The following is a 23967-nucleotide window of genomic DNA, read 5'->3' as shown; positions in this document are numbered from 1 at the left end:
GGTATTCACCTAAGTAAAATGCTGAGGAGAATGAGAGAAGAAAAAAAACTCCAAGTGCAGCTAGCAGCATGGAAGAAAAAAAGACTGAGACGAGTCTGTATCGCGCAGGAAGAGCCACACAGGCACACAGAGACAAAGCTCTATGATCTTTGAGAGAAGCTCCACCTGGAGGACGTCCCAGACAGCAGGGCTAATTCAACATGCTTATCGACAGGAAAAAAAATACAAACACATTAATATTTCCTAACAAACATTAAAATGGTACTCTCACCTGTGCATTAGGTAACGAGTTAAAAAGCCTGCCCAAACAAATGAGCTTTAAGGTGCTTTCTAAATAACTTACTATCACTACAGGCATGTAGGGCCTCAGGTACCACATTCCACATTCTTGGTCCAGCCACTGAGAAAGACTTACTCCATTGTCTCTTGCAATCATGCTACTTGAATAGAAGGAATTACTAATACGTTATCACTTGATCGCAGATTTTGAGTAAAAATATACTAATGCAACAGTTCAGCCAAATAAGAAAGTCCATCTGATCTCAGGGTCTTAAATATAAGAACTAAAATTTTAAACTCCAGCCGAAAATTGACTGGCAATCAGAGGAGTTCCCACAGCCAAGAAGTAATATGTTCCCAGAGCTGTCTGCCAACTATCAGGCGAGCTGCAGAATTTTGCAGAACTTGAAGCAGCAGGTAGTCTTATAAATAGTAGTCTTATAAATAGGGAGTTACAGTAGTCTGCTACAGACAGCATGAAAGCATGGACTACGGTCCGGAAATCATCCCTTCTCAAGTACGCACTTTAGATGTCTCAACAGTCTCAATTTAAAATAAGCAGCCTTCAGAATATTCTGTATATGATTCTTGAATATAAGTCTAGTATCAAATGTAACACCCAAGTTACGTACTGAATTTTTAAACTGTATAATAGTACCTAGTACCATGAGGGTACTGACATTATGTTTTTCCAAATATTGAGTCTCAAGAAAAGCAAATTGCTTCAGTTTTCTGTACATTCAATAACAGTTGGCTCTTTTTCATCCAGTCAATCAATAGTACACTCACTGCAATGTGACTAAAGGCTGCAGTGGGATTACCCCTTATGACAAAATACAATTGTAAATCTTGTAAATTATCAGCATACAGTCTGAATGTAATTGACAGATTCCAAGACAGAACATAAGACCTTAAATAAATGCGACCAATACAGAGCCTTGCGGAATACCACATAAGGTTCAAACGAAGCTGATTGCTCTCCTTGAAAGGAAACCTGTTTACTTGTACCTAGATAAGATCTAAACCAGGCAAGGGCAACCCCACCAATCTCAATTGATTTAAGTCTCTCCGGTGCTATAGCATGGGAGACCATATCAAATGCCAAAGATGCACTTAAAATCAGCACTTAACTGAGTCACCCTTATCGGGCTCCAAAAGCGAGAAATTTAGTACCAAGCAAAGCAAAGTCTCAATATTATGCTTTTGTCTGAACCCATACTGAAACTGATGAAGAATTTGATTTTCATTAAGAAAATATGCTGGTTATGAGTTGATTATTTTCTCCAAAAGTTTTCCATAGGGTGATAACTGGAAGAGAGATCTAATGGCAGATTTTCTATCTTATAAACTGGGAGAAAAGATGCTCACTTGAACACCGGAGGAACAATACCTTCCTTGAGGGATGAATTTACTAAGTGCCCAATGATCTCGACAAAGTCCTTTTTTAATATATACATCAGTGAAAAGGACAAGGCTCAAGTGGACTAACTGAATTCTTTACCTGAGCCATCACCTTTTCAATTTCAGCCTGCCCAGTATCACTGAATGATTCCCAAACCACACCCTGCTCTGTAATGGGCGGAGGGGTTCATCAGGATAACTGATAATGGACTGCTGAAATTCTGCCTTTGTACTCATTTTCTCCTGAAGATAAGAAGAGAATTCCTCTGGAGAAAAAATTCTGTTCAATATCTTCATGAGCGACATTGCAAAGGGGATAGAAGAAAAGGTTTGTCTTTTTGCGGATGATACCAAGATCTGTAACAGAGTGGACACACCTGAAGGAGTACAAAGAACGAAAAGCTTGATTTAGGAAAGTTTAAAGGTTTGGCAGCTGAGGTTCAATGCCAAGAAGTGCAAAGTCAGGCATCTGGGGTGCAGCAATCCAAAAGTACTGTATGAAATGGGGGGTTGAAAAAATGTGCAGACTCAGAGAGGGAGCTTGGGATGATGGTTTCTGGAGATCTTAAAACAATGAAACAATGTGACAAACCATTGGCTAAAACCAGAGGGATGCTGGGCTGCATAAAAAAAAAGAAATAACCAGTAATAAAAAGGAAGTGATAATGCCCTTCTACAGATCCTTGGTGAGGCCTCTCCTGGAGTATTGTGCTCAGTTCTGAAGCCCCTATCTCAAAAAGGATAAGGACAGAATGGAAGCTGTCCAGAGAAAGACCAAAATGGTGTGGGGTCTGCATCATAACCATATGAGAAAAGACTGAAGGACCTAAATATGTACACCCTAAGGAAAGGAAGTGCAGGGGAAATGATGCATAAAATATCGAAACTTTTATGCTGGAAAGGAAACTGCTAGAACTAGTGGTCATAATATGGAACTCCAGGGGGGGACAACACAGAGATACACCACGAAATTTTGCTTCACAGAGAGGGTGGTTGATGTATGGAATGCCCTTCCAGATGAGGTGGTGAAGACAAGATAGTAACAGAATTCAAAAGGGCATGGGATAATCACTGTGGATCCCTACAGGCTAGAGGATGGAAATGAAGACAATGGGGTAACATTAACTTTAGGGGTAACAAATACTTCTGTGTGGGTGTATCCTACTAACTTTAACAGAAGGCATGAATGTAACCTACATGGAGCGGAGTCAATACCCTCAACAAAAAACAAGAGGAAACTTGCACAGAATGGCAATTACTACAAAAGCAATTTGATGGGCAGAATGGATGTCATTTACTATTTTACTATGAGTATTTTCAAAAACAAGATGCACATCTGGCCTGCAACTTATGATACCTCTTGCTGTATCAGCATTCAGAAGAGAGCAGCTTGCCGGTCTAAAATAAGCCCGAGTTAAAGAAATTCAAGAACATTATACCATTTTGAATGTCTGATATTTTGTCTAAGGACAAATTCTGATCTAGTAAGATGTTCAATTTAAAAAAATAGGGAGATCTGCAGTCCAACTCAGTAAAAGGTAGATAATGGCAGAAAAAGATCAATTGACCTATCCAGTCTGCTCAGTTCTTCCTGTCCACACTGCCAGCCATAGAATGTGACCTTAGGACAAAGTGATATCAAGAACAGATTTGTAATCATACTGCTTTGTATTCCACCCTCTTGGGTAGCTGCAAGATCCCCTACTTAGTTCACACCCAGCATCTCTTCCCTCCTATGTCTAACTACAAGTTCCACAGTAATTCAAACAGCCAACCTCCTAGATCCCAGTGGCCTTTTCTGATGGCACCTGCCTCCCTGACCCTATTAATACGAGATGCACATAGCCTGCCAGAAAGACCTTAAACAGAAGGCATGGGGAAATCTGCACAGAGCGACAGTTACAACCCTAAACAAGGTGAGGGGGTAACCTGCACAGAATGAATAAATAAAGTTGGGAGGGAGAGGTCTGGCAATCACCTTATGAGGGTGCTCTGCAAAGTTTTTAAGAAAAATACACCTCTGACAGGTATATCTCAAAGTGGTGAAGAGGAAGAAAGGCAGGCTAAAGGCAAGCTACAGTATAAGCCATTATTCTTATAATTGTATCACATTTTTGCTTAATATTGAATGACTTATTTGGAAGACAAAAGCAGTATGAGGAAGAAATGATCTGGAAGACACTACTCCTGCAAGTTCACTGTGGAAAAAGTACTTGGAAATTTTGAAATGTACCAAAGGTCAATGCCTGCATTCCATCTTAGCTCTAAGCTCATCTTATACATCCTTAAACTTATAGGAATAGTCAAGGCAACTGAAATGCTAAAAAGGTATGTAATAGGTCAAAAAGCATGTCAAGGGTCAGCACTAAGTTTAATTTCTGCCCTCTGGGCTCAATTTACAATAAATCATGACTTACAAGAAAGAATCATATCTTAATAGTATATATGAGATAAAATTATAATGCCAACCAATTAGGAAAATGTTATGTTAACTAAGTAGCTAACTCATTGGTATGTAAGTTAGAGGCAGTGACGTATTTAACTGACTGGAACAGCCTGGGATTCTGAGCTGAAGGTCTATCCTGCATTATTTGATAAGCACTGCTCTTAAGATATCTTATAATATAAAAAAAAAAGACTACAGATTTTTCTCTTACTAGCTGTTGCTCCTTTCCCTTACAACAAGAATGGTCAGAATGTGGCTCCTTCATGTGCAAAATGACTCTTGCCTTCATGTTCCCATGCCAACTAAGCAGAACTTCAGAGGGAAAGGGTTGAAGCAGAAAGTACAAACAAAAGAGAACAGAGAAGAGCTTTTCTGCTCCCTATTCCTATCCCGTCCCTCTTGTCCTTACAATGCTGCTATGGTGGAAACAGGCGGGAAGGGCTGGAGCAGGGAACAAATGCTTTCCTCTTCTTATCAATGTTCCGTTCATCCCATGTTTTCTGTAATCAGGAGCACTGGAGGACAGAAGGGGAGGAGATGAGGATGGAGCAAACAGGACAGAAAATAGCAAGTCAACTCCCTGCTCCAGCCATCCCCAACCTATCCACCTCACCTGCTAGCTGGAGTAGAGGGCTCTTCTCTGGTTTGCTGCCTGGAGGGATTAGGCTGAAGTAAAAACTACCCCAGGCCTAGCAGATCACTCTGCTCCCAGAACTTGGGACTCAGCAGACAGAAAGAGGGAATCATCCAGAACTCCAGTCAGGCCAGAATGATTTGTGGTGAGGGAAAGGAAGTGAATGCTAAAAGGGGGTGAATGCCTGGGGAGGGACAGTATGTGAAGTTGTGAATGCTTGGGCAAAAAGAGTGGTGCAAAGAGGTTGAATACTTCTGGAGTGAATGACATGAAAAGGTAAATGTTGGGAGAGTTGAGGTAGAGTTGAATGCTTGGAAGAGGTGATTGCTGGGGGACAGCACAAAGAGGAGCTGAATGCTATAGAGGAGGTGAAAAGGGGTTGAATGTCATCTTCATTCCCGTCTCCCTGAAACCAGTAATGCAAACTGGGCTAACACTGTTTCTCCTCAAGCTCCATACTGCCACATGTTCTGCAACAGTGAGAGAGAATCAGGGCTTGGGGGGGAGGTAGGAATAAAGGGAAGGTGAAATGGCTGGGATAGAGGGTTACATGAGAGCGACATAGGAAGAGGGATTGCATGTGAAATAGCATGTGAGGCGTCAAAGAGACATAAGAGTCAAGAATAGGGTTAGAGGAACTGGGGGAAAGGCAGTAGAGAGCTGCAAGAGGGGAAGGGTGTATATAAAAGTAGGCCAGAGGTAGTGATTGCAGGGAAGTGTGAAAGAGCCAGAATGGTGTCAAGGTGGGGGTGGGGCAGAAATGGTAATAAGGGTGTGTGACACAGACCCAGGAGTGTTGAAGGGGGAGAGAGATTGGCAGATACAGTTGTTGAAGGATGGGTAACAGAAAGCCATAGGTAATGATGGGAGAGAGGAAGGATAACAACAGTCAGAAGTGGTGATGAAAGAGGGAGCATGAGTCAATAGAATGATTGGAAAAGTGGACCATTTGAAAGAGGAGTGGGGGGCAAGTGAAGAGAGAGAGAGAAGGGCAGGGGTAAGGGGTACTGGTGTTGGACATAGGGTAGGGAGAAAAAGAGATGATATCAAGAAGCATACTGATGCTGGGTAGAAGGCAAGAAAAGAGGGAGCAAACTAGTACAAGATGTGGAATTATATTGGGGCTGCTGAGCCCCCGTCATTATTATGGAGGATGATATACTGGGACTGTGGAAAGTCTGGTGAGGATGAAGATAGAGATTGAGACAGACTTGTGGGGTCAGGGTGGGAAAACTGAGATACTGGTAGGTATAGGGATAGAGTTAAGTGAGGCTAGGAGGGGAAGGATGGGAGAATTGAGGCAAGAGACTGGTGAGAGGATTGACAGAAATTGGTGGGGCCAGGATTTGGGGTGGGGGAGATTATGAGCATGGTGGAAACAAGATGCAGGCCAGAGATTGGAAGGAACTTTAAAATCATGAGAGGTCTAGAATGGGTAAATGTGAATCATTGGTTTACTTTTTCGGATAATAGAAGGACTAGGGGGCACTCCATGAAGTTAGCTAGTACATTTAAAACTAATCGGAGAAAATTCTTTTAAACTCAACACACAATTAAGCTCTGGAATTTGTTGCCAGAGGATGTGGTTAGTGCAGTTAGTGTAGCTGGGTTTAAAAAAGGTTTGGATAAGTTATTAGAGAAGTCCATTAACTGCTATTAATCAAGTTGACTACTGGCATCAGTTGCATGGGATCTTCTTAGTGTTTGGGTACTTGCCAGGTTCTTATAGCCTGGTTTGGCCTCTGTTGGAAACAGGATGCTGGGCTTGATGGACCCTTGGTCTGACCCAGTATGGTTAATTTATGTTCTTATGAACTGGATGGGAAGACTGAAAGATACTGGTGGGAACAGATTGGCAGGACAGAGAATAACTGGTGGGCACGGGACGGAGAGACTGGTGGAGAATGGGCTGGGTAACTGTGAAAGAGAAACACTGGTGGGAACAGGATGGTGAGGGGGTGGGATATAGAGGAATAATGATAAGGATAAGAAGTCCTCATTGAAACACCCTGAAAATGTGAGGCTGTTTTTTACAGTGCATTCTGATTTGTTGGCTGTTAGTGTGTGAAAGATTGGCTACCTCTGCCTTAGATAACCTACATGGAGCGACAGTTGCAACCTTGGGCACTGCTAGGCAGACTGGATAGCCCATTTTAGTCTTTATCTGTCAACATTTACTCTGCCGGCCCCCATTTCATTAGGACTTTGCTTTTATTGTACTCGCAGCCTACCAGACAAGCCCAGCTGGAAATTCTTGAATTGTCGCTGCACGTTTTAGCAGCTGCTCGTGAAGTCCGTTACTCTCTGCTCCGGAGAACGTTCCAGGCCAGCTCATTTTAATACTCCGCAACGCTCTTAAACCAGATTATAAACTCAGTATTTTCAAGGCACTGTGATCCTAATGGGGAGTACAAACGTGACCGCTGCACAATGGAGCACACGCAGCCCAATACACGAAGTGCGCGGAGTCAGCACAGACACCAGTGACTCGCAGGGGGGAGGACATGCTCCATGTTAACGTATGCCTAAGTTTTCACAGCACCTGAAGAAGAGTTGAGACCCTGGCAGCACATTCTTCGGCCGAGTCCAACTCCTTACACAGCACTGCCCCCCCGGCAGAACGTAACCTATGGCCAGGAACAGGAACCTCCACCGCTGTCCCTCTCCCCTCCGAACGAAGCCTCGACACCTCACTCACCTGCGTGTCCGCCGCCATCACGCCGGCTGTAACGCCGAACGCACTGCGCTCACTTCCGGTCTGTGCTTACTGCTTCCGGTGCAGGCGTGAAATGTAACTCCCCTTCCCTCTGCTGCGTCAGAGAGCGCGTGTAATAGATCGAAAGTATTCTTATGCCTGGCCTATTCATTTACAAAAATCTTTTTTTTAACATTAGCAAAGAAAGTGCCTCGCTGATAATTCTTCCCGTAATTCATTACTGTAAATATGCAAATCCTTAAAATATGTGCTTCTTGGATTATAGCTGAGCCGACGATAAGCTATCTGAACACACACATATAAAGGTTAACAAACTTTCTTTCAGCAAATATTTGCTATCATTGACAAGTTTGTAATAGTAGAGAGTAGATTAAATCAGGGGTGGAGACACAGGTGGCCCGCTGGATCGGGGAGTGTACCGATCGTAGAGTTAATGGACTTCTTACAGCAGCACGTGGTGGAAGAACCAGCACGATCAGACATCACTCCTCCTGTGGAAAGATGGAAGTGGCTGGGACATTCACGCTACTACAACGCAGGAGCATAGCTATGGGCGGTGTTTTGTCCTCTTCCTTAATTGTGCTTTCTGTCAAACGTAGGTCAGATGGAATGGAATACCAGAGCGCAGATGCTGCTACTGAGAATACCTGTTCCTGATATTTACAAGATGTGCCTGATGGACAGAGAACACATCCAATAAACCCAATTGCATGGACTGCAGAGACCTCGTCAGATTATAGACCCAAACCCATGCGTTAATTCAAGGAAGAGTATCCTGCGATAACAACCTGTGAACCAAAACAGTTTTATACTTGATTCCTGATTGTACAGAAAGCCAATGGAGATTGGCGAGAACGAAGGAAATATGAACCCTAATTCCTCAATCTGAGATGAAACTAGCTGCATCATTCTGAAGCAGTTGTAAAGCATCAGTTGTACAGACTGGAAGCACGGAATAGAGAGAATTGCAATAATCCAGCACTAGGAATATCATTGCTTGCACTATGGTTCCAGGAGAAATTACTACTTACCTGATAATTTCCTTTTCTTTCATGAAGACAGGTAAATCCATGACCAGTGGGTTATGCACCTCTACCAGCAGATGGAGACGGAGCAAAGCTGACGTCATGGTATATATAACCCTGCACAGACATCAGCCTGCCATTATTCTCTGCAAAAGCCAGTAGTGGACAACTACACAATACATGATCATAACTATTATCAAACAACCATTCAAGCACACAGTTAACAGCAAATCATTGAGCGCAGACAAAAAGTGTAATATCATAAGAACATAAGAAATTGCCATGCTGGGTCAGACCAAGGGTCCATCAAGCCCAGCATCCTGTTTCAACAGAGGCCAAACCAGGCCACAAGAACCTGGCAATTACCCAAACACTAAGAAGATCCCATGCTACTGCTGCACCCGAGGTGATGTTTAGACTAACATCGGTATAGAAGACTTTTTAAATAGATAAATAAATAAATGCAATTAATAGCAGTGGCTATTCCCTAAGTAAACTTGATTAATAGCTGTTAATGGACTTCTCCTCTAAGAACTTATCCAAGCCTTTTTTGAACCCAGCTACACTAACTGCACTAACCACAGCCTCTGGCAACAAATTCCAGAGCTTTATTATACCAGTAATCCCCTGAAACACAGTCACTCAGGAGGATAATAGCACCACCATCTGGCAGCCAAGGGCGAGTAGGTGGATTAACCTGTCCATTAAAGAAAAGGAAATTATCAAGTAAGTAGTAATTTTTCCTTTCTTAGCATTCAGACAGGTTAATCCACAACCAGAGGAATGTACCAAAGCTACTCCCGAATAGGATGGGAGGCTGTCCATGGTCCGATCAAAACCACATGCACGAAGGCTGCATCCTCCCAGGCCTGCGTATCCAGGTGGTAATGCCTGGACAAGGTGTGCAAGGAGAACCACATCGCAGCTCGGCAAATCTCGACGGGAGACAACAATCTAATCCCTGCCTAAAACACTGCCTGAGCCCTAGTGAAATGAGCCTTAACCTAACTAGGCAACAGCTGCTCAGCATCCACATACACGGCCGTGATAACCTCCTTAAGCCAGCGAGCTATCATAACTCACAATGCCGGCTTACTCTGTTTACTTCCACCGCGGGGTATAAACAGCTGGTCCCTCTTCCTGAGAGGTTTAGAAACCTCCAAATACCTCATGACATGGCACTTGACATCCAAGGTCTGTAACAGACGATACTCATCCACATCTCTCTCCCTGTCCAGTGTCATAAGAACATAAGAAAATGCCATACTGGGTCAGACCAAGGGTCCATCAAGCCCAGCATCCTGTTTCCAACAGTGGCCAATCCAGGCCATAAGAACCTGGCAAGTACCCAAAAACTAAGTCTATTCCATGTAACCATTGCTAATGGCAGTGGCTATTCTCTAAGTGAACTTAATAGCAGGTAATGGACTTCTCCAAGAACTTATCCAATCCTTTTTTAAACACAGCTTTACTAACTGCACTAACCACATCCTCTGGCAACAAATTCCAGAGTTTAATTGTGCGTTGAGTAAAAAAGAACTTTCTCCGATTAGTTTTAAATGTGCCCCATGCTAACTTCATGGAGTGCCCCCTAGTCTTTCTACTATCCGAAAGAGTAAATAACCGATTCAGATCTACCCGTTCTAGACCTCTCATGATTTTAAACACCTCTATCAGAAGGGAAACAGATTGATTCAAGTGAAAACCCGAGACCACCTTTGAAAAAAAAGACGAAACAGTTCGTAATTGGACCACCCCCAGAGTCACTCTTAGGAACAGTTCCTGGCAAGACAGAGCCTCCAGTTTGGAAACTTTACGTGTAGAACAGCATCCTCAAAGTAACCAACCTCAAGGAGATGGTACACAGTGGTCGAAAAGTAGGACCCACCAGAAAATCCAGAACCAGATTTAAGACTCCACAAGGGCACTGGCAACCACGAGGGATGATGAAGATGCTTCACCCCTTTCAAGAACTGAGCCATATCCTGCCGACAAGGATTCACCTCTCACCTCACCTTGAAAACAGGCAAACGCCGCCATCTGTACCTTCAAGGAATTAAGGGACAAGCCCTTAATCAACCCATCCTGCAAAAAATCCAAAATAAGTGGGCTCTTAACTGAACGAGGATGAACCCCTTGTTCCTCACAACAAGCCTCAAATACTCGCCAAACCCAAACATAGGCTAAGGAATTAAGAGAACTTTCGCGCTCAAAGCAAGGTGGAATCACAGCAGTGGAATATCAACGCATATCACAGAGCATAAGGTTTTCAAACGGAAACAAGTCACTGGCAAATAACTGTTGACTCTCTTGAGATCCAGAATGGGGCGAAAGGAACCCTCTTTGCACCCTTCTTGGGTACAAAGAAATAAATGGAATATCAGCCCGCATTTTCTTGTGACATGGGCACTGGGATCATGGCCTGCAGGCTGAGGAGCCTTGATAATGTACACTCCACTGCCTGTCTCTTCTATGGACAGCCTCAGGGAGACACCATGAAAACGTCCCGAGGAACGCTGAGAAACTCCAGAGCATAGCTGTCTCTTATTTCTAGAACTCATTCATCTTATGTGATCTCCACCCACCTCTGATAAAAAAAAGAGAGGCAGGAGACTCCTATCTCCTGTTCTTGGGGGTGTGTTGACACACCCTCATTAAGGGGGATCGGGGGGCATCACTACTTGAACTCCTGCCCTGGCTGGGATGAAGGACTGAGACCTACCCAAAGGTCAAGTCCTCTGAGAAGCTGCTCCTCTATAGGATCAAAAATATTTGAAATCCCTAGCATGACTTCTCATGCTGAACAAGCGCGGCACCTGCTTTTTATCCTCTAATAGCTCACCCCACTTATTTGCCATTTTTTCCAACTCACTCCCAAACAAGAGTGATCCTTTAAAAGGTATTTTCATAAGATTAGACTTTGAAATTTTATCAGCTGACCAATTTCTCAGCCATAGCTGATGCCTGGCTGCTATCACCGAAGCCACCCTTCTTTCAGAAATGCAGACCAGGTCGCAGCCTGCAACCGCCAAAATGGCGGCTGCTGGTTCCACCACGACCCTGGGATTCAAACCTGATTCTGTCCAATAAGCCGCACACTACGGATGCCCAAAATTTAGGTGCCCAATACATGGTCCAGATAGGTGCCCACCTGGGCACGCAAGCGCCCAGAAGGGGAATAGAATTCCTAAAATTATCTTTTTTTTTTTTTCATATTTACTCTTTACCTGAGCTCAGCCCATCCCGACCAAATATAGAGTCGGTCTCCAGCTGCGAGGGGGGGGGGGGGGGGGGAGGCAAAGGCCTTCACAGACGCGCTTGGCTTCCTGCACCTGCTAGCCTCTCAACTGTTTCTCTCTCTACAGCTAAGTCCATGCCAGAAAATCAACTACCAGACCGAGACACTTTACTGAGGAAGGGATCTGCAGGTATCACCTCAGGAAAACTCGTCTGAGGGAGGGACCATAAGGTATCACCCACAGGAAAGCATGGCAAATTAATTTCCTTCTTTTCTCCTACTTTTTTTTTTTTTTTAAGAAATCCCCAGTAGAGAGATGCATGTCCACCATCTGCTGGAGGTGGAGAATACTGGCATGCTGATGTCAGTGCAGGGGGTATATATACCGTGACGTCAACTTTGCTCCATCTCCATCTGCTGGTAGAGGTGCATAACCTACTGGTCATGGATTAACCCTGTCGGAATGCTAAGAAAACTTGCTTTAAACACTGATTTTATCTTATTTTGTCTTGTGCATTTAGAGCTGGTCTCCCCTTCACCAGAATGGTTTGTTTATTTATTTATTTATTATTTTTACTATACCGGCTTTCATGACATGGATCACATCAAACCGGTTTACATTTAACAAAGTGTGCAAGAAACGTGATAACTCAAAACAACTGAAACAAGAGCATTGTAAGGAGAGTGACAGTTACAATAAAACAAGGAAATAAATAACTGGGAGTTAGAGGTGAGAAGAGGGGGATATAACTTACAGCAAATTATTTACAAGGTTACAAGATTGAATCCGATTAAATGTGATTTGAATAGTAAATGATAGTGTTAACACTGTGAAGGTGATGGCAGCGAATGACAAAGTTTGTTGTTTAAAACCATTTTTTTAATAGTGTGGTTGAGATGTGGGGTGTAGGTCTCAGTCGGTGGTAGTTCGCTAAGTAACTAAGCAAACCATGGCATCCACCCTGGGAAATCAAAGGTCTCACTCTCTCTCGATACAAAAGGATACAATTTAACCAATGAGTGCCCTCCTTTAAAATTAGCCTCTGGGAATCCGCATTTGAGTCAGTAAGATCCTGTACTGCCTTATGCAGGGGAAAGGACTTAGCCAGCTTCCGAATACTGGTCATAAAAAGATCCTCAGCATAAGAAATGGAACATTGCTTTTCTTCAGGAGATGCACTTAGATGATATAGAAAATCAGAAATTAAAGCGTGAATAGGTGAGTCATTGCTTTTATGCATACTTTTTGTCCAAATGGTGTGTCTATTCTAATTAATAAAAATATGCCATTTCTTTTGGATCCTAATGGCAGATATATTATTGTAGTTGGGTCTTTGCATGGGACAAAAATTGTACTGGCTAACATCTATGCTCCGAACGTTTATCCATATTTTTTTTTTACTAACCTAGTTGCTAAACTTGTAACATGGGAAGGTTATTCATTAATAAATCGGGGGACTTCAATATTTTGGATAGCCCATTGATTGCAAACCTCTTGAAAACACCTAGAAAAAAATCAGACAGATATAGGAGTTGGATTTTTATCTAAAGAATCGCATCTTTTTTATTCCTGGCACACTACTCATGTGGATGATTATGAATTTTTTTTTATCACATCCATAATGTGTATTTTCGCATTGATTACGTCTTACTTGCTGACTTCATAAGAACATAAGAAATTGCCATGCTGGGTCAGACCAAGGGTCCATCAAGCCCAGCATCCTGCTTCCAACAGAGGCCAAACCAGGCCACAAGAACCTGGCAATTACCCAAACACCAAGAAGATCCCATGCTACTAATGCAATTAATTAATCACCAACCAACCTCTTTTCCCTGCTTATTCAATTCTCCAACTGTTCTCTATTGCTAGGGAAACCTTGTTCAGTGGTATTTGTACGGGGGTTTCGTATAAGGATGACCGATTTGCAGTTATCCTTTTTATTCACCCCCGTCTATTATTCTTTTATTATTTCTGAAAACATTCACTTTTTATTTTTTTTATTATTTTTTTATTTTTTCCTTTTAAATCCCTTCTCCCTGGCTGCTTGTCCGACCCACTTAAGTTTTTATTTATTACTTATCAAGGTCGCCGCCTCTGTTGATATTCATGGGTACGGAGCTGCCCGTCCGACATTGGCCATGTTTTGGAACTGTGTGCCTGCTTCAGGGACAAGCACGAAAGGCGTCGCTCACTTGACACACGGTACAACAAGAAGTGACACTGACACTGTGAACCTGGTATACAGACACAGTGCCAAATTCTCCCGCAGTCCCTGAAGCAGGCACACAGTGCCGAAACATGGCCAATGTCGGACGGGCAGCCCCGTACCCATGAATATCAACAGAGGCGGCGACCTTGATAAGTATTAAATAAAAACTTAAGTGGGTCGGACAAGCAGCCAGGGAGAAGGGATTTAAAAGGAAAAAATGAAAAAATAAAAAAGTGAATGTTTTCAGAAATAATAAAAGAATAATAGACAGGGGTAAATAAAAAGGATAACTGCAAATCGGTTATCCTTATACGAAACCCCCATACAAATACCACTGGACAAGGTTTCCCTAGCAATAGAGAACAGTTGGAGAACTAATGCAATTAATAGCAGTGGCTATTCCCTAAGTAAACTTAATTAATAGCAGTTAATGAACTTCTCCTCCAAGAACTTATCCAAACCTTTTTTGAACCCAGCTACACTAACTGCACTAACCACATCCTCTGGCAACAAATTTCAGAACTTAATTGTGCGTTGAGTGAAAAAGAATTTTCTCCAATTAGTCTTAAATGTGCTACTTGCTAGCTTCATGGAATGCCCCCTAGTCTTTCTATTATCTGAAAGTGTAAATAACCGATTCACATCTCATGATCTTAAAGACCTCTATCATATCCCCCCTCAGCCGTCTCTTCTCCAAGCTCAACAGCCCTAATCTCTTCAGCCTTTCCTCATAGGGGAGCTGTTCCATCCCCTTTATCATTTTGGTTGCCCTTCTCTGTACCTTCTCCATCGCAACTATATCTTTTTTGAGATGCGGCGACCAGAATTGTACACAGTATTCAAGGTGCGGTCTCACCATGGAGCGATATAGAGGGATTATGACATTTTCTGTTTTATTAACCATTCCCTTCTTAATAATTCCTAACATTCTGTTTGCTTTTTTGACTGCTGCAGCACACTGAGCCAACGATTTTAAAGTATTATCCACTATGATGCTTAGATCTTTTTCCTGGGTGGTAGCTCCTAATATGGAACTTAACATTATGAAACTACAGCAAGGGTTATTTTTCCCTATATGCAACACCTTGCACTTGTCCACATTAAATTTCATCTGCCATTTGGATGCCCAATCTTCCAGTCTTGCAAGGTCCTCCTGTAATGTATCACAATCCGCTTGTGATTTTACTCTGAATAATTTTGTATCATCCGCAAATTTGATAACCTCACTAATCGTATTCCTTTCCAGATCATTTATATATATATTGAAAAGCACAGGTCCAAGTACAGATCCGAGGCACTCCACTGTTTACCCTTGTCCACTGAGAAAATTGACCATTTAATCCTACCCTGTTTCCTGTCTTTTAACCAGTTTGTAATCCACGAAAGGACATCGCCTCCTATCCCATGGCTTTTTAGTTTTCTTAGAAGCCTCTCATAAGGGACTTTGTCAAACAACTTCTGAAAATCCAAATATACTACATCTACCGGTTCACCTTTATCCACATGTTTATTAACCCCTTCAAAAAAATGAAGATTTGTTAGGCAAGATTTCCCTTGGATGAATCCATGTTGACTATATGCTCTATGATTTTGATCTTTAGAATAGTTTCCACTATTTTTCCCAGCACTGAAGTCAGGCTCACTGGTCTATAGTTACCCGGATCGCCCATGGAGCCCTTTTTAAATATTGGGGTTACATTGGCCATCCTCCAGTCTTCAGTTACAATGGATAATTTTAATGATAGGTTACAAATTTTAACTAATAGATCAGAAATTTCATTTTTTAGTTCCTTCAGTTCCCTAGGATGCATACCATCCGGTTCAGGTGATTTGCTACTCTTTAGTTTGAATTCTTTAATAACAGTGAAATTCTTGAGGTTCCCTTCTCTGATCATTTTATAGTAACCGTATCCCTTGCTTTTTGTCCTATGGGACCAACGCCATTTTCTTGGAGGATGGCCCCCTGGTTGTATGAGGACAGTCTTTGTAAAATTTTTGAAAGAAAAATGGAAAATGTATTTCTTTTAATTCTTCTTCAAATGTGAGTCCAATGGTTTTTTGAAATATGGCAAAAGCTGTATTACAGGGACATACTATATCATATCAGGTTGGAAAACATAAAAATGCAAGACAACAGATCTATGATCTTACACAAATGCTCCATGCTTTGAAGAGATTGCATGTACATATCTCCGCAGGTGAAAGAACAATTGCAAGAAGTCAGAAAAGAATTAAATGCTCTCTGTACTTTTCAATCTCAACAAAACTTGCTTTATTACAAATATCACCTTTCTCAATGGGGCAATAAATCTCACAAACATATGGCTAAACTGGTGAAAGATGATGCTAGACCCAGGTCTTTTGTAAATAAATTTATTTATGGTGGAACTTGTATAACAATTGCCTCAATTACGGCGGCTTTTGAAAATATATTCATCTGGTGTATGCTCAGAGTAGGTATGTGTAGCACAGAATTTTTAAAAAATTTGCATCTTCCCAATTAAGTGTGGAACAAGTCTAACTTGGATGTGCCTATTCAAATAGTGGAGATCAAGAAAGCAGTTCAGCAATTAAAATTTGCTAAGGCCCAGGGTTCTGATGGACTGGGTTCAGAATTTTATAGGATTTTAGTGGATTCCCTCCCGACTCCCTTAAAACAATTTTTCCAAGCAGTACAGGTATCTGGGATATTTGACACAGAACAATTTAGCAACGGTAGTGCTCCACCCTAAGCCTGGAAAAGATACTCAGTACCCGAAGTCCTATAGATCAATCTCTTTACTAAATCAGGATATTAAATTGCTTACCGCTGTTCTTATGAACAGGCTGAATGCTGTTTTATATTGTTTGGTATCTCCTGATCAAATTGGATTTGTTAGGGGAAGACAGTCTTGTTCAAATATGATCAAGGATTTATTGGCCTTGTTTTCTTCTAAAAAGGCCAACAAACAGGATTATTAAATCTAGATGCCGAGACAGCTTTTGTTAGGGTAGAGTGGCCTTATTTTGGATACTTAAACAGTATAATATTAGGGAGGCTTTTCTTGCATATGTTTACTGTATCATAATCCCATGGCGCAGCTTTTGGTAAATGGGGCCCGGACTGGGCAGTTCATCTTGGGATGGGAAATAAGACAGGGATGCCCTTTGTCTCCATTATTGTTCGTGTTATCCCTAGAACCATTAGCAACTAAATTACAATCTGTGGAGGCTTTTGAGGGGATGCCAGTGGTTGGTGTTCCACCTTCACGGAGCGGAAGGATGCAGGGCTGCCATCTCCAAAAAAAAAAACAAACAGGGGTGGGTAAGAGTATGGGGCAGGGGTGTGGCCTGCTTGTTGCAGCGGTTGCTACCCCTAATTGAGCTGGATGTTCACTTGGATGTAGATCCGGCGCTGCTCTCTACATTGGTGGTGGGGTGGAGGGGAATTAGGGCTAGAGGGTACTGGAAGCCAATAGTAACAGGTGGGTGAGAGAAAAAGATTAAAAAAAAAAAAAAAAGGATAAAGTGCGTAGCTTGCTGGGCAGACTGGATGGGCCGTTCGGTCTTCTTCTGCCGTCATTTCTATGTTTCTATGTTTAGGTGGAGAGGAAACTGGTTAAAATAAGTTTATTCACTGATGATATGATGCTCTCTTTGGGTAATCCCAGGCATAGTATCCCCATTATTATGAGTTATTGATTCTTTTGGAAATTTTCTGGCCTAAACAATAATACATTTCAAGCATTTCCTGTCTATGTTTCTCTGCAAGACACCTGGGCCATTCCCACTAGTGTGGGCTTCTAATACTTGGGTATCCAATTAGCCTGTTCTGTAGGTGTACTATATTCTTTGCATTTTTTGAATACCTGGGAAAAAATTAAAGCTTTATAACTCACTGGAGGCTGCTGCCTCTATCTTTAATGAGGCAGTGTGCCCTTATCAAAATGGTAATATTTCCCTAAATTTTGTATAGCATGCAAATGTTGCCCTTGTTGATAACGAGATCAGATCATTAGCATTTTCACTCTGCTATTTATTCATTTATTTGGAAAGGAAAGAAAGCTTGTTTAAGTTATGCAATTTTACAAAATGAGAAGTGGGTGGACTACATTTACCTAACATATGGTTCTATATGGCCTGCTTGATTTGATTTATACAGAATGGGTTATTAACTGACAAATGATCCAGAAACTTTGTTTCTTGAATGGGAGCACCCCTGTAACCCAACTAATTTACTGCATTTGACATGGGAAAATCAGATTCCTTACAGTGGACTAGTTTTTGGTTACAGGCCATGCAAAAAGTAGGCAAGTAGTGGAGACCTGATGGGGATTAATTTTTCAATTTCTCCTTTTATTCTTGTTTGGCAATGTTTATTTTCCAGCTAGGCTTCAAGCATCCCTTTTTCAAGACTGGAAACATCAGGGGTTAATGTTGCTTAGACCAATTAATTGATCCCGAATTGAAAAGCATTTATTCATTCCAACAACAAAGATCAATGGTCTCTCCCTGAATCTCACTATTTTGCTTAGTTGCAGGCAAGACCATGTTTACATGTGGGAAGAGGTAATCTTGATAGTTTTATTTTTCAGATCAGGATGAATTTTTTTTTTTTGATACTCCTAAATTTAATAAAATATCAATTTGGATGTTAATGCTTAAAAAGCATCTAATAGTGTCCTCTTTAAATAAATTGACCATAAAATGGAGCACAGATCTGGGGGCTTGTTTTGGAAGAAACAGACATATCAGAAGCCTTCATCTGTGTACAGATGTTTTATCTGCTACCAACATGAAAGAAATTCAATTTGTTATCCATCAACTTACCTTACCCGAGCATTTGGAACAAGAATCCAATTATGGGACAGTGATGTCTGTTTAAAATGTAATACTCAACAAGGTACCTTCGGTCATATGTTTACAGGATGTTGTAAATTGCAAGATTACTGGAAACAGATGTAGGATTGTTTGGAACAGGTTTTAAAATACTAAATTATTTGGTTTGGTAAACTTCTTTATTTGCACTTGTATGAGGGTGGCGTGGGGGGGGGGGGGGGGTAGATTTCTGCAATGGTGGTTTTATTAGCTTAAAAGGTGATCGGAAAAGGTTCCTGTGATTAAAAGATGGTCTGACCTAAAATCTAGCACTGTTATTAGTTCCGGTTGTGTACCTCAACTGTACAACATATTGCTTAGTTTCTGTAGCAGTCTTCCTGTATGGTTGGTTTTTTTTTGCTTGTCTGTACTCCATGTGTTGGACTGCACACTGTTGTTCTGCTGTTCATTTTTGTGGTATACTACAACTGGTTTTTGCTTCAATAAAAAACCTTTTCAAATTAAAAAAAAAAAAGATGGTCTGACCTTATGAGGCACACCACACTGCTGGAATCCCCTAGAGAGAAAACAGTTAACTAACCCTAAAAGTAAGCTGACTCTTAGGGAATAGTGGCAGCTCTGGGCATTGCATGTAAACTGCTGTAACAAGTTTTTCTATTATACTGATTGCATATAATATGGTAACAGATGGATATGTTTGTTAATTGTATATTATATGTACTTTGTGTATGCTTGTGATGTTGAATGGGTGTTTGTGTGTATAAGTGTGAGTAGTGAAGGGGAGGGTAAGAACACTGTTATAATAGTACACAATTTTGAATGTAAATTTTCATTGTGTTGAGTTTTTCTTTTGACTCTTTTCAAAATGGTATTGTGTTGCACCAATTTAAAAAAAAATAGGATACGCAGCACAACTGGGACCTTCTTCTCAAAAACATTCAATACTCAGAACAGAGAAATTAAGAAAATTCCTCCTTATTTTATTTATTTATTTAACAGTTTTTTATACCGACCTTCATAGTAAATAACCATATCGGATCGGTTTACAGTTTAACAAAGGGAAAAACTAGAGTAAACAAATTCAAGTAAACGAAAGATAACAATAGGTAGGAATAAGTCAAAGTTACAAATCAACAGGGGGAGAGAATTTGGAAGCTTACTACAAGCTGGAAAGAAGAAAGGCCGGTAATAAAAGTATTGTTACCATAGAGTATACGAGTTATAAAACTTAAAAAACTGTGCTTTACCCTGAAAGTCTCAGAGTCCATTTTTTTTTTTTTTTTTGTTTTCGAGAAACAAATGAAAGAACCATACCATGAACAAGCGATCCTCTCCCTCTGGAAGATATTCCCCTTCATCCAGGTCTTGCCTATCACCAGCTTGCAAACATTTCATGCCAGCCAGGGAATTCCCTGATATGAAGGATTTATCTATTCAACCTCCTCCTCTCTTCTGTCTCTCTTCCTCCTGAAGACTGCAGGGAAGGAGGAACCCCTGCAACAGATGCTGGGAACAAATTGTGTCCTATACAAAAGGTTTTGTGCAAATACTTCAGCAATTCCTCAAAGACTGAACTCCAAGCTGAAGAAGCTTCCAAATGGCGGATCCAACTCTCAGCCACAGCTCCTACCACCATAGAAACCCCACTGGCAGGAAGAGTACAACTGCTTGTCTCCCCCCCCCCCCCCCCATTAGAAAAATTGGTTATTACCTGTTAATTTTCATTCATGTAATACCACAGGTCAGAATCCTGGGTTTTATCACCCTCCCCAGCAGATGAAGACAGAGAAAAAAAAAAGTTCACTGATGCTGCATACGAACCTACGGGCCAATGCAAAACCACGTGCTGCAAGAAGTGCATGGTTTGATATGAGATTGGACACTCATCCATAACCTCCAATGCAAAACAGGGGTTAGCATGTCCAATCGCATGCATAGCTAATAGCGCTCATCACATGTAAATTCATATTGATGAGGCTATTGGCTATTCCCCCCGCCTCCGCCCGATGCCAAAAAAAAAAAAAGTGCAACTGACGTGCACATTTTTACTCTCCAAAATTAACACCTGACTGAGCAGGCCTTAAATTTTGAGGAGCACAAAAAGTGTACAGCAAAGCAGAAAATACTGCTCTTCTGTACTTCCTCAGATTTAATATTGTGGTGATATTAAGCCAGAGGAACTGAAAAATTAGAATTGTCCAAAAAAAAAAAAAAAAAAGGCATACCGGCTGTCAGGTTAGGAAAAGGGATGCTCATAAAACTGAGCACCCATTTTCCTAACCTGCTGACACAGCTGCCTCTCCTGGATGCCCGCTGCTGAAGAGGCGCCAGGGGTGCACAAATTTCCCCTAGCACCTCCTTTTAACCACAGCATCAGGTGCCCCGGAGAGGTCAATCAGCACGGGTTAGGAGAGCAGGCGCTCAATCATGAGTGCCCGTTTTCCCCGCACAGATATTACATTGGCCTGCTAGTGTGCAACCTACAATCTCTCAGTATTGACTTGTTCGAGCCAAAATGGTTACTACTACTTCAGCCTAAGACTCCAATTCCCCCTCAAGGAGCAGGGGAAAAGATGAAACCTCCAAGGCAGAAAGTGGGAAACCGCCTGAGAAGCCAAAAAAGCCTTGTGCATCAATAGCACAAAATCCAGGGTAAAAGTGTTTGAACCAGCCCCTCTCCCCCCCCCCAGGGGATCAGGCTCACCTTCATCAGCATCTTGGTCACCATGTTCCTGATCAGAAGAATCCTCAGGACTAGTAGGGACTGGAGACAAATCGGGAGGAAACTCCCTTGCTCCTAAGGCCGTCATTCCTGCACTGACCAATTTTCAGAATTACTGGAACAATTTGCTGTTTTACCCTCCGATTATTATCTTTACTTGCAACTCCGACACTATATGGCCCAGCCACAGATTAAGGCTGACTTGGCGAGGGGCAAGTCATTCTTTGAGGGTTTTTGTGATACAGTAGAGTGATTCCCCAAGGTTATCTCAAAGATCTACACATTATTAAATGGGGATCTCCAGACACCAACTCACATTGCTCAGTGGGAAGGCGATATTCCTGAACTCAGGACTGCTAAATGTTTCAATGAATGCTTTCTTAACATTAAGCAGAGCTCTGTCACAGCTTCATTGGTAGAACATGGGTACAAGGTCCTCTATAGATGGCATATAACCCCTTCTAAATTGCATACATTTGCCTCTCACTTCAGCAATTTGTGCTGGCGACAGTGTGGACAGATTGGGTTGTATTTTCACATGTGGTGGACCTGTCCAAAAATTTCTGTTTTCTGGTTGGAAATGTCACAGTTAATTTTAGAAATAACAGGCGTACAAGTTGCTCCACATCCGGCTTTATTTTTATTGACCATACAGGCCACAGTAGGGATAATAGAACATTTCCATCTCATCACACATATCTTAATAGCTGCAAAAATAGTAATTGCGAAAGGTTGGAAACAGAAGCACCCTCCCGACAGAACGTTCTTTTGAAAATTGCACATATCCATCATCTGGAGCATTTGACTGCCAAACGGTTGGGTAGGTTCATGAAAAGATGGCAACCCTACCTTTCTTGGGTAGCGAGCCAGGCATTAGTCTCTTCCCCACATGCAGACCAGTAACCACAAATCATGCCATCTCTTGGGCGGTGGAATTGTTATCAATGACATCCTACTGGTATATTAGACAAATGTTATCTTCCACCAATGTGGTGTGGGGAGGGAGGGAGGGGGAGAACTCTATTCCTTATAATGAAAGTATTGGTAAAACAGAACCAATTCCTGTTAGATTTTGTTTTATATACTGTTGTGATTAGTCTTGCCTATATTTGATAATGTGTGATTTATCTATGTATGAAGACTTGACTTTGATGTTGTTACTTGTTTAACCATGCAAAAATACAAATTAAAAAAAAAAAAAGACTTCCAAAATTTAGTGAATTAGTAAGATTAGTATTTATCGGTAAAAGAATTTGAATATCTGCATAAATATAATAAGTTAATTTAAGATCTGATAGGAGTTTACATAATGGGAGCAAGTAAATATTAAAAAGTGTTGAAGATAAAGAGGATCCTTGAGGAACGCCATGAGGAAGGGGTATTTGTTTAAATTCTTTGTAATTAGTTTTGACAATGTTGAGCTGGGAAAAGTATTCTGTGTTTTTCTAAATGTTCCTGAAGTTGCTGATTACCAAATTTTTCAAGTATTTTAGCTATGAAAGGGAGGTTAGAATAGGTCTATAGTTAGTAATGGTAAATTGGTCGAGGTGAGATTTTTTAAGTGTAGGTTTGATTACAGCACATTTTAATTATCAGGGATAGTTCCCTTCATTTAATGAAAGATTTATTATATCTGCAATTGGCTTAGCAATAATATTAGAAACTAGTTTAAGTAATTTTATGGGGAGAAAATCAATTGGGTGAGAAGCAGGATTCATTTTTTGGATAATGTTTTGAACTTTAATGGAAGCTATAATGTCAAAAGATGACCATTTTGAATTTAATTTGATTGGAAGGGATTTGGTGTCTTCGTTAATTTTTGGTATATTCTTGATAAGGTTAAGTATTTTGTCTCTAAAAAATATAAGTGAACTGTTAATCTGTCTCCCGCTGCTGATAAGAAATACTAGCAGATAAAGACCATAATGTCCCATACAGTTTGCCCAGTTGAGAAGGCCCCCCCCCCCATGCTGTCTCTCTCTTCTCCACAGACCCTGTAATTGTTTTTCATAAAGTGCTATGCTTCCCTTTTCAGTATATCCTGCTCCTCAAGATTACAGCCCATTCCTGGAGCTTACTGAACCATCTGTCTTTCACAGCAATACTTAAATCTACCTCTGCACTTATGGCATGCAAATCTCATGTTTATTGCAAGGGATAGCCCAGTTCAGGCAACTTCCACTTCTCTAATCCAGGTTAAATTTGTGTAAGTGTTATCTGAGTATTTCAGACAGATCTTCATTCTCCTCTCTGACAGATGTAGACCATCAGGACAGTAACCTCTTATCCGTCTGGGTAAACCCCGCTCTCCAATAAGTTTCAAACTCTCTTTACACCAATGCTTCAGCCATGTATTGAAGATTTGGGTGCACTAGAGCCCATTGGCCCCGTCCCCTAATTTTCTGATCTCTATTATGCCGACTTGGTTCCTAGCCAAATAGCTATAATTAAGAGCTTCATACTGTGGCAAATATTTTT

General features: G+C 41.4%; 1 protein-coding gene across 1 annotated transcript in view; it reads right to left on the bottom strand.

Annotated features, from left to right (window-relative positions):
• Positions 1 to 4631, bottom strand: part of GCN1 (GCN1 activator of EIF2AK4) — a 433190-nt gene extending 428559 nt beyond the window's left edge. The window contains 1 exon segment of the mRNA XM_029571925.1: positions 4536 to 4631. Coding sequence (XP_029427785.1) covers positions 4536 to 4616 — 81 coding nt within the window. The 5' untranslated portion in view covers positions 4617 to 4631.
• Positions 4632 to 23967: the final 19336 nt, after the last annotated feature.

This window comes from Rhinatrema bivittatum, chromosome 11, assembly GCF_901001135.1.
Source record: "Rhinatrema bivittatum chromosome 11, aRhiBiv1.1, whole genome shotgun sequence".
Taxonomy (NCBI): domain Eukaryota; kingdom Metazoa; phylum Chordata; class Amphibia; order Gymnophiona; family Rhinatrematidae; genus Rhinatrema; species Rhinatrema bivittatum.
Note: the sequence above shows the minus strand (reverse complement) of the source record. Positions and strands in the feature narration are given on the sequence as shown.